At 31.9% G+C, this 12,672-nt stretch overlaps 2 protein-coding genes across 2 annotated transcripts; both read right to left on the bottom strand.

The window, feature by feature from the left end:
• Positions 1 to 9,757: 9,757 nt before the first annotated feature.
• On the bottom strand, positions 9,758 to 10,657 carry LOC110892392. The gene has a single exon (XM_022139558.1). It carries the CDS (start codon positions 10,655 to 10,657, stop codon positions 9,758 to 9,760), a length of 900 nt encoding a protein of 299 aa, XP_021995250.1.
• A 36-nt stretch (positions 10,658 to 10,693) lies between these two features.
• On the bottom strand, positions 10,694 to 12,471 carry LOC110893996 (AAA-ATPase At4g25835). Its single transcript, XM_022141159.2, has one exon. The coding sequence runs from the start codon at positions 12,398 to 12,400 to the stop codon at positions 10,811 to 10,813; it is 1,590 nt and encodes a 529-aa protein (XP_021996851.1). The 5' UTR covers positions 12,401 to 12,471; the 3' UTR covers positions 10,694 to 10,810.
• Between the last annotated feature and the right edge of the window lie 201 nt (positions 12,472 to 12,672).

Here is a 12,672-nt window from a genome sequence, read left to right as displayed (position 1 = left end):
ATATTATTAGTTTAATATCTTATGGATAATTATTATTTAGTTTAATCTCCTTCTCATTTATAATATTATTTATTTGAATTAATTATATTTGAACGTTTTCTTTAGTTTGGTATCAAATAGAATTTACGAAACTTAAAATAAAATTAACTAATATTATTTATCACTATACATTTACGGAGTTTTAAATAAAGGGTTAAATTTATTAAGACTTCGTTAACAAATTTTGCAACAACAGAATAATCTATTTTTATCACGAAAACCAAACTTTGTATTAATATATTAAATAATTCACTATACAAAATTACATTTACTCGACCCATGTAATACATGTGGTTTTTTAAGATATAACTTTTTATTATTTAATATATAAAATTAGATTTATTCAATTCGTACAATACACGGAGTTTTTTAAGGATATATATATTTTTATTATTTAGTACAGAAAATTACATTTATTCAAACCGTGTAATGCGCATATTTTTAAAGATGTAATTTTTTTATTATTTGGTATATAAAATTACATTTATTCAACCTGTGTAATAAATGAGGTTTTTTAAAGATGTATTATTTTATTATTTGATAAACAATATTACATTTATTCAACCTGTGTAATACACGTGGTTTTAAAGATATAACTTTTTTATTTGGTATATAAAATTACATTTATTCAAACCGTACAATATGGCTTTTATAGATATAACCTTTTATTATTTAATATATAAAATTATATTTATTTAACCCGTACAATAAATGAGGTTTTTAAAAGATATATTGTTTTATTACTTAGTATACAAAATTTATTTATTAAAACTCGTGTGATATACGGGGTTATAACCTAATAATAACTATACTAGGTTAGTTCCCCGTGTGTTACACGGGCTGAACAATCTAAACTATATAATAAATAATTTTTGTAAATGTAAACCAAAGACAGAGACGTTTATATACCAAATTGACATAAATGAGTTAATATAAAGATGATGTATGTTACTATTATAAATTCATCAAAGAAACATGTAATCGTTGAAAATGATACAAAAATAAATATATTATATTATATAATACTTATTATTGTATTTATGTATTACATTATATTTAATGAGAAATAAAAAGTTACAATTATAATTCGCAAAGCGAGTATATGTGTGTTAATGCCATAATAGTACGACCTTTTTTTAGGGCATCAATACTCTCAAAAATAATGAAGGAAGCAGCCAGACGGCCGATTCACAATGTTGAGTTTAGACCCACAAGAGAAATTTTCGGATTAAAGTATTAAGTAAAGGGGATTTTTACATATTTCACCTCCTAATAAGCCTTATTATATATTTCCCCAACCCCTAAATTTAATTACATATTTCCCCTTTCTAAAAAATCCTAATTATATTTTTCCCCAATCCCTAAATTGATACATTAAACAATTATAATTGTTGTCTTAGTTTTTCTATAAATTTTTATAGGGTCACCATTGCCAATTAAAACTGTATGTATACATGCTATATGTAATGTTTTTCTTATAACTTTATATATGTTTGAACTAAATCATCTGACCTGGACTAATATCTATAAAATAAGAGAGATTAGTAACGATAAACTTTAAGTAAGAAATAATGATTTATAAAAAAGAACAAGAATTATATTATAACTAATAATATTTAGTATTTAGGATTATCTATAATATAAGATATTAAACTAAATAATATTTAGTAGGAGAGTTATCTATAATTAATTAGAAGAGATTAGACTAAAATTATAATTATCTATAAGAGATGGCCTAATATGATGACAAGTGTCCCTAAAGTGGTTTCTTTTATTATATATATAGATATAGATTAACAATAAAAGTACCGTTTGAAAAGTGGAAGGAAGGTGTATATAAAAAGGGACCGAAATGAAGGGAAGCTTTCCAACTCATAAACGAAACCCAACTAACAAATTATTTCAAACTTTTATTTTTCTTTATGGGATTTGAAATCTAAATCTTCCACCTTTTGCAAACATAAAATCCTCAAAAAATTTCGTTATGTTTCTTCTTTTTGTTGTTTTACTACACTACCCCTTCAATCTTATCCACTTGGTACCCTCATCTTCATCATTTTGAAATAGAATTTCAACGTGGACATCACCTGCTTCTTTTGGAATGTCATCATGGCTCGATCTTATTATATAAACACCATTGACTCCCTTAATGGGATAAAAATTCTTTTTATAAAATGCTAAGAGTGTATTTGGTTCCTGAAACTTTTTAAATAGAACTAGAAATATACAGAATTGAATAAGGCTGCAAATAAACCGAACGAACATAAGCAAGGTCTGGTTCGTATTTTAGTTAAGGAGATAAATGTGTTCAAAAACTGTTCATAAACACTTAACAAACAAGAGTTTGTGCTCATATTTGCTCATTAATTAAGGAAATGAATGTTTTCGTATCCGTTTGTGTTCGTTCGTTAATTTTAGGTAACAAACACAAACAAACAAATGTTTATGAACATAAACAAGCGTTTATGAATATAAACAAACACAAACGAACATATAAGCTAACCTAATGACCATGTACGAATTTGTCATAGGATTTTGTAGGTGCAATTGGCTATTATACTAATACTCTAAAAATAAGATGACCTAATTTTTGAAATTCTATAGCATTGGTTTTGAAGATCTGTTGACAAATATATATATAAAATATTGTATACATTGAACACTTGTGTTATACAAAAATATGTTATTTTGTAAGTTTAGACAGAGATATATAAAACATTTTAATTGTAAAAAGTTTTAATTATATATATGCTACATAGATAATTTAAAGTGTCACATATATCATATAATGTATTAATCTTGTTATTAACAAAACATTTATGAGTCATTTCTTAACTATCGTTGTTTATCGAATAACAAGTTTAAGTACTTCCAACTACTTTGTCAAAATCATATATACATAGTGTGATTGGTTCGATGGAAGCCAAGTACGAATCTTTTGAGGTGCAATTGAAAATCATTATTGCACATTCTCAATGGTACATTGTCACCATGTTTTTGCCTTCAAATTTCCAACATTTCTAATCAAAACAAACCACATCACACAGGCTAGATGTTAGATTTTGAGTGTGATTGACGTAAAAGAATATATAATAATATAATGTATTGTATTGGAAAAAGAATAAAATACTTCTGGTGTTCATTAACTTTCGAATACAAATAAATAGACAAAATTACACATATTAACCTTTATGTTATACTTAAACTCCACTTCATATCTTTCATTATAAAATCGGCCAAACCCAACCTTTATGTTTATGTTTTGCTAGAGAATATAACGTTTAACACAAACAACGTTTGTTTTCTTGGTTAAATCACCTCACATGCAAAGCATGTGAGGGTATAAATGTATTTTTAAATCTTTTTTAATATATTTAAATAAAAATAAGGGAAATTTTCACAAAATAGTAACTAAGTTTTAAAAGTGTTTTAATTAGGTTACTGGTTTGGTTTTTGTCCCCATTAGATAACTTAACATTCAAATCGAGCCATGTCTTTTTTTCCATGTGTCAAGAAAAAAATGGAGCATAAGATGCTGGGGTCGAATTATTTTAGTATATGAAATTATATTTATTAAAAATAAAAACCATTTAATTACATTAAAGATAAAAAAAAACAAGTTACAATCCATGTCATCACTCGATGTTAGCATCAAATAAAAGAGAAAAAAGGAACAAAAATTCACATCACTACGGTTACATATGAAATAGATGAAAAACCCCTTAATTTTAACGAATAATTAATGTTAAGTGACCTAATAGGAACACTTTTAAAACTTGATTACTATTCTACAAAGTTACCCCAATAAAAAAAATACAAAACACACCTTATTTCTTTCTCTTTCTTCTCTTGAGGACAACCCACACACCTTAATCCTTTCTCTTTGCTTTTATGATTGGAATAAATAAATGAATTTCCGGTATATCTTTTGTGTGTAATTTTTTCTGTTGATTTGAAAACAATTAAAGTTCTTGGCGGATAACGATGATAACAGATTAGGTATGTTTTTCCGGTGATGAGCGTGGGTGACGATGATGTTGATAGTTTTGGAGATGGATATTGGTAATGGTGACTGCGAAGGTATATGTGAAGGTTGTGATTAACGGAGAACATCGTGCAATGGCCATCAAGAATTTTGTTAATTCAGGTGATGTAAGTTTGGGGGTTTCAAGAATCCTGAATAAATTTGTTTGGTTTGAAGTAATTTGAATACAAATAGTTGGTTTTGGGTTGAAGAAAAAAGCTGGTGAAAAAGGATGAATCTTTCATTGATCTGCATCCAAGATCTTCATATGGGTGTTGTTTTTACATGTGGTTTAAGGTTGGTGTAGGATTCTTGAAGGTCATTGGTGGGATATTAGTTAAAATAGATATATTAATTAAAATGATAGAGAAAAGACATTAATACCCTCACATGCTTTGCATGTGAAGTGACTTAACAAAAAAAACAAACGTCGTTTGTGTTAAAGATTATACTTTGTAGCAAAACATGAACATAAAGGTTGGGTTTGGCCGATTTCATAGTAAAAGGTATAAAATGCAGTTTAGGTATAACATAAAGGTTGATTTGTGCAATTTTGTCTTATTAATATGATCGTTATTTATTGGGTTTTCGATCACATTTTGATGAGAGCTTTACAAGAAGCTAAGAATTATACGAAAGTTGGATAAGATTAATAAGATATCGATATTGAAAACAATGTATTTGCAATGAAAAGGCCATGAGAAATTGGGTGAGAACTATAGATTATTGAAAAACTTTTAAGATGTTGTGTATTATTGATCAGTTGATCATAATTATAAGAAAATTTAATTAAGTCATATCTCCTACCTATGGATATTACAACAAACTAGCTAATAATATAATATATTTTATCTAATATTCCTCATAGTCATTGCGGAAGGAAATCAGACTAGAGAAAAAAATGAAGGTAAAAAGACCATACGCTAATGGAAAAATAACAAGAGAAAAAACTATGTGGCGGGAAACAACAGTGACGAATCTAAAGCCAGAGTGTGGAAACAAAATTTACGGTGGTAAATCTATGGTGGCACGACAGTGACAACAAAATATTAAGAGTTAAATGCCATTTTAGTCCCTGTGGTTTGGGCCATTTTGCCAGTTTAGTCCAAAGGTTTCATTTTTAACCTGTGGGTCCAAAAAGGTTTCACAGTTGCCATTTTAGTCCACTGGGTTAACTTCATCCATTTTTTCTGTTAACGAGAAGGCCAATTCGGTCATTTTATATGGCTGAATTGCCCTTTTAGTTAACAGAATTACATACAAAATGACCAATTGGCCTTCTCGTTAACAGAAAAAATGGATGAAGTTAACTAAGTGGACTAAAATGGCAACTGTGAAACCTTTTTGGACCCACATGTTAAAAATGAAACCTTTGGACTAAACTGGCAAAATGACCGAAACCACAGGGACTAAAATGGCATTTAACTCAAATATTAATAAAACCTAATCTTTATATGTGTACAAGCGTCCCCAGGTCAAGACGGGAGGTATAAAAAAAGAAAGAAAGTCATCACACAAGGGGATGATGAGGGATTAAGACCATGACCAATCTTTAGTCGCGAGAAGAACGATATGTGGGAGAGTAAGAAGACGAAAAAACCCTAAGGGTTTGATATCATATCATATAGAATAATGAAAACCTCGTGAGGTATTGTATATTACTAATCAACGACATAGGAATATATTGAGCATAATTACAAGGAAACCTAATCAATTAATATACTCTAACTATGAAAATGGTATTACAATAAACCCTAACTAATAATATATTCTATCTAATAAGAACTTGTTCATATAGAAGGTTGGTAGATTCTCACAAAGGGTATATAAGTGGGAGCATTTGTTGGGTATTGTTTTCTCAAGAATAAGGAAGAGGTGGAGATCCAAAAGAGTGTGAAGTATACCATAAACACTCTCTCGAATACGCTGCAAAATCAAATAGAAAGCAAGTTTTCTATGACCAGGCTTCTTTCCTGCTATTGATTTAAGGGAGATTGTAGAGCTTTGAAGTAAATGAGATATCGATACACAGAGTGGGGTTTTGTATAAATGTGTTGTGAGATATTGGGTGGGGGAGTTGTTGGTTCGTGGTTACTTGCCAAGTATTAACAATAGGTACCAATTACAAATTTGTTTAGTGGAAGCAATTTGAAAAACAAGAGTTTATCGAAGTTTAATTTCATTATCGAACAAATAAAAAAGTAAACAATGGTACGAAAATTCAAATGTGAATGAATCATGATAGTGGACAAACTAGGAACACATAATTACGTCTTATAATTTAGTATGATATCATCTTTAACTACAAACTCTTGATCTCTCTACAATATATATGGAGTGTTTAATCCCACCTTATTAATCAAAGAACAATAGGTTTGTTTCTATAGTGTACATTCAATCGAGTTGATGTATATTTGTGATATTCAGTTCCATAATTTCCAAGTGATTTTGTGTAAGAAGATAAACTTGGATAAGTGTTTAAGTTTTACTATAATACTTTTATAGTTATACACAATTAAATCCTTTCGAGTACATGTGTGACATCTGCCAAGCAACACATTCTAAGTGTATCCTCAAGGCTTTGAATGTCTCCAGCTTGTATCTTCAATCTTGATTATTAAAGTGCAAAGTCTTTATAAGGTCAACAGACACAAGACTAGGTTAGCTAATGTTTTGTTAAGTCATAGCTAGAAGCTTCTTACTCATTTTATGTTTTGCTACTTACAATTGGAATATCTAGTTGTTGTGGAATGTCAATAGATGTTCTTCTTACAATGACGAACATCTAATTCATTAAATAACTTAAGATTATCAACTCATTATCGATCTTTTATAACTTATAATACAAGTGCATACGGATTAAAAAAAAAAGCTCTATTTAAAAATAAACTAAGGTTTTGTACCCAACACAAGTTATCCGACATAAATGGTTGAACAAACACTAAGAGTCAACATACTTTTTGTACCCAACACAAGTTATCCCACATAAATGGTTGAACAAACACTAAGAGTCAACATACTTTATAAACTTCCAAGATAAGTTTTACACCAAAACCTACATAGCATCGGGTGCAAAATTCAAATGTGTGCATGCCCATGATATTCAAACACGAATGTTGTACATTAGATTAATTTCATACACCATCACACCGAGTTGAAAATTCATGAACTAAAATCAAACACATGCCATTTTCGTTGTTTCAAACTAAGGATGTACAATGAGAAGCAGATGATCACATATCATGTAGAATTTTAGCTAGTCATTCCGTGTTTATGTTTCCTTGCAATGTATAACTTGAGGTATGGCATGTTACCGAATATCCACAAGCATCTTGTGGTTCGTAGTTCAAATATTTCGTTACGTGAAAGCCTTTAACTCATGTTAGTATCCATATATTCTTGTATCATCTTATTTCTCTATAATACAATTAATATGGTCTACATAACAATAAAAATATGTTATAGTGTCATTTTCTCTATGCTAATGACATGTCTATACAAGAAATAATCACTCGGCTAAAGATATTTATGCTTATGTCAAAACCTTAACGTGTGTGTACGTCATTTCAATATACTTCTTTTCAAAATCAATGGGGTGAGTTGTATAATAGAAGGTGTGTTAGCTCAGGATGTTTTCCCTTGCAATTGACAGTACACTGTACACATGTTCTTTCATTCGGCTCGAGTTCTATAGGTTTACCGTGAAACCATTTAAACATGTATATGTTCTCTTTTCTGTTGATCTTGGCCCTCTTACATAAACTCAATTGCAAGCTATGCAATCATCTTTCTATTAACAATATAAGAAGATAGAGGTTGTTTATGCAATCTTTAGATGATGATTTGTTGTTTGGAATGTGTTACAATGAATACAATAATACTTGCTGGAGAAATCGGTGCAGCCCATTGTAACATTAATCATTTTACTTTTGAAAAAATTATAATTATTAGATTCTCAAAACAGCTTTAATTATGTAAAAGACATTTTCTTAGTGTCTTAACCAATAATATTCCTCCATCTGGTCCCTAAATATACTTAAAATTGTTTCTGAACCATGGAATACATAGAGAATCTAAACTTTATGAATAAATATAACTAGAAAGATTGTATAACTTTATTTAACATGAAAGTACGTACAAAAGACTATAAAAAAATTATTTAAGCCTTCCACAACAAATGTATGGGATATAATTATTAGGTGTATAAAGAAGTCAGGCTATGGATAACTAAGATTAGCTTGTTAATAGCTTGAATAGAGCTCGAATCCAAAACACAAGCTTTAATTGAAGTTTGTTTAATAAATTAGCCCGAACAGTTAACTAGTTAGTTTACGAGCCTAAACATATCTATTATTTTTATAAATATAATAATTAGTTGATATATATAAAGAGAAATGTTATTATATTTATATAATAAACATACTTAAATAATATAATAATATACAAAATAATAATATGAAAAAATAAAATTATTATTATAATTATTTATAAAACAATATATATATGTATACAGATAAAATAACTAAGAAATTAATAAATAATAAACAAGACACGCTCAAGCTTTGAATATAAAGTTAGACATGAGTCAAGCTTAATTTGTTAAATTAAAGAAATTAAGCTTGATTTTCGACGAGAAAAGCTTTACGCACCTCCATAGAGTTATGTAACTTTTTATACATGTAACTATTTTATACACGATTTGTAATACAAATAAATAATAATAATAATAATAATAAATTAATTAAATAAAGTATTAAAGAAAAAAATGAAGCAAACACAGGCTGCACATGGAGATCAGATCAGATCAACTAAGCTCTTATTGTAGAGTAGATAAATAATATTATATGGTCATTATTTCAATAAACGACTAAACTGCTTTAGATCACTTAAATAATACAAATATGATGATCATATCATACTCCCGCCTCATAACTTAAATATAATAATATTGTATGATAAATAATTAGGTTTTTCAATATTAAATGTCAGGAAACCGGTTTGAATACCAATTGGTTATATTTTGGAATATTTGTTGAAAGTGAAACATTTTGATTTTTAATTGAATACCCGAACGACAATAATCTCGTTTGGTCGTTTAAAATCTGATGTCATTCTTGAATGCGCTCTCAAACCGTTTTTGTAAAAGTAAATTATTGCGTTTTATTGATATAAACATTGCGGGAAAAGACAATAAACCTAAGATGTGCATAACTTTTATTTCTAATTCATTCAAATAACAAAAAAAGATGATATACGTTTATAAAACTAGACGTAAAAAAGTAGAATAACATAACATTTTTCGTGTTTGATGATCGTTTTTATAGATCAGGTTAATAACACTGGAGAAGTAAATACGATGGTTCAGTGTCACATGACATATATTTAACATCTAATACTCATTATTTTTGTGTAATACATGTATTTGATTTTCGAATGACACCAATACATTTACACTAGTATGGATGATAAATTGATAATATATGAAATGAAGGGCCTAAATTGCCAACTAAATGACAATGTAGTGAGAGTTTATAAAGCTTACCAAGACAAATAAATTTTTTTTTTTTTTTGAACGGCGAAGATTCTATGAAATATAGAACAAGGGCCAGCAAGCTGTAAAACCCAAAAGTACAAGAAGCAAGAACAAAAACAAAATAAAAGATACAAAGCTAAATCAAACCAAAATTACAATCCTCATTTTATGATATCTCTAATATTGAATTCTTTCCATCTCTCCCATACTAGATTCTTCATTTTTGCTCTTTCTTTTATCCATAGGAACGAAAGTTCCTTTATTCCATCTATTATGTTTGCCACCGATCTCTCCTTTTCATTGAATTCCACATCGTTTCTAGCCTTCCAAATCTGCCACAAGGTAGTCATAACAATTGCCTTTATGACATTCTTCCATTCTTTGGATCCGTTATACCCCTCTATTTTTTCAAATACATCTTCACAAGACTCACTATTCTCTTGAATCGGAAGTTTTAACCACACCATTATATTCCACCATATTGCTCGGGATTTCAGACATGATATTAGCAAGTGATTCACCGACTCATCTTCCTTGTTGCACCTTGAACAGAGCCGGTCATCCATATGTATTCCCCTTTTAGCCAATTCTACCTTTGTCGCGATACGCCTTTTGAAAGCTCTCCAAGTGAAAAGGTTTACCTTTGGCGGTACCCACTTGTTCCAATATTTCCACGGAACATCTGTAGGCTCCAAAGTCTTTTTAGCGATTTCATCTCTTATCAAAGCTACTGAGAGAAGTTCACCTTGCTGCGTTTTCCACCTCCATACGTCTTCTTTTGCTACTAACTCATGTATCTCCAGAATCTTCTTTAATTCTTCAAATTGTTGTGCCTCTTGTAAGCTTTTTGTATTGCGTCTCCATTCCCAGTCCCACTTTTCTCCATCTCCTGCTTGTTTTACACAATTCTTAACCGTTATTCTTTTTTCTTTTGCCAAAGCATACAAGGCCGGAAATCTCATATTTAGAGGCTGACTTCCGATCCAAGTATCTAGCCAGAAACTCGTTCTACTTCCGTTTCCTATCTCCACAACCAAATTTTTGTTCAGTGATAATTCCATTGCCTTGAATTCCTTTTCGATGAGCAAGATTATGTGGATCAAACATGTATTTTTTTAATTCTCAAAATTTCAATATGCCCCACCAAAATTCCAATGGCCCAAAACTTACAAAAACAAAGATGATTAATTAACAAACTAATCTTATTTTATCAATTAATCAATCCCATTATCCTCTTCTTCACTTTTCTTATAATTTACCTCCACGTCATCACCACCACCACCATTCGCCGCACCACCACCTTCTTTAGGACTATCCAACGCCCTCTTCTCCTCCGCCTCGTCCTCCACGTCCGCCACCAACCGCCGCCGCCGCAACCGCCTATTCACTGACTTTTTTTTCCTCAACACCTCTAACAACTCCCTCAACGCCTTGTCATTATCTCGCCGGTTTTTTATCAACACCTCACTTATATCTGCCGGTGTCATCTCCGCCTCGTCGATCACAGCCGCTAGATCGCTTGAAACGTCGGGCGAGATGTCGCCCGGCTCGCACCCTAAGTAAGTTTTTAACAATATTTTTAGTGAGGGAAATGAGCAGTAGCTCATATGGATGTGCATATCCATTCGCCCGCTTCGTAGCAATGCCGGGTCAAGTTTGTCGATATGATTCGTTGTGAAGACGAATATCCGCTCTGACCCGCAACACGACCATAACCCGTCTGTAAAGTTTAACAGACCGGATAACGTAATGGAGTTGTTCCCTCCATTGTTGTTATCTGGATCCCCGGGTATTGGTATACCCGGAGATCCGGATCTGGTGTCCGAAACACTGTCGTTTCGGGCACCAGTGCCATTGCTTTTTTTACGATTTGTGAGATTAATCGAACAGTCAATGTCTTCGATCACGATTATTGACTTCGAACTCGTTTTCATCAACAACTTTCGCAGCTCTGAATTTGTGTTGACCTCGGTCAACTCGAGATCGTAAATATCGTACCCGAGGAAATTCGCCATTGCGGCGATCATGCTCGACTTGCCGGTCCCGGGTGGACCGTACAAAAGGTACCCACGTTTCCACGCACGGCCAGTGCGTTTATAAAACGCCTGGCCGTCCGCGAAGTCGCGTAGGTCACACATTATCTCTCTCTTCTTTATTGGATCCATCGCCAAGGTGTCAAACGTGCTGGGATGTTTAAACGGCACGGATTCCCACGGATGCCCTCGCGAGTCGAGAGATCCGCCACGGGAATTCGTGTACAACAACCTGTCTTGATTCTTCCTCCTGATTTCCATCGCTTTGTTAGTGATGAACTCAAGGTATTCTTCAAGAATACCAGGTTGATCTCTTTTATTAATCCGAAGCGTGAAGCCACGCTTCTCCTCAGGCAATGGCCGCCACGAGAACGTCTGCGATTGTCGCGGCGTCACGTTGTGTTCCCACACAACGGAGACGCCGTTGAACACATCAGACAGACGGTCGTTGTTCGCGAGACCAAAAGTAATAGCCGACGAGTTCAACCCGCGGGTAAGCGACAGCCGGTTGGAACTGGAAGTCGTACCCGCGGTGGTCGAACTAGCCGAGGACGATAAATAAAGTTGCACGGCGTTATACAACTCGTTTGTATTAACGCCGTCAATCTCTGTTATCTCGTAATAACAGTAAGACGAGAAACAGTTGAATAACCGCTGAAAGAGCTTGAGAAAGGCGAAACGGAGCTCGGGTGGGACGACGGTGTGAAGGAGGGTTTGGGAGAAGGCTAAAACGCCCATGAGAGAGGCCATGGTTGTCCAGAGCTCTTTCATGGTGGTGGGGATGGTGAAAGGGAGAGATGAGGGTATATAATAATAAATAGATGGGGATGAGTAAATAATAACAGGTGAGATGAGGTGACTTGTTCAAATGAGTTTAGGTGAGTAGAAGACAAGAGTTTGTTCCACATGTTTTCTTCATTATTGTGTAAAAATAGTATTCTTATTAAATGCTCCATTTGTTGTTCTTCCAAGTATTTATTACATTATCTTGTACATTTTTTTGGTCCAACTAAGTACTATTGTATACATATTTTTTTTTTGTA

This window comes from Helianthus annuus, chromosome 12 (genome assembly GCF_002127325.2).
Source record: "Helianthus annuus cultivar XRQ/B chromosome 12, HanXRQr2.0-SUNRISE, whole genome shotgun sequence".
Lineage (NCBI taxonomy): Eukaryota > Viridiplantae > Streptophyta > Magnoliopsida > Asterales > Asteraceae > Helianthus > Helianthus annuus.
Note: the sequence above shows the minus strand (reverse complement) of the source record. Positions and strands in the feature narration are given on the sequence as shown.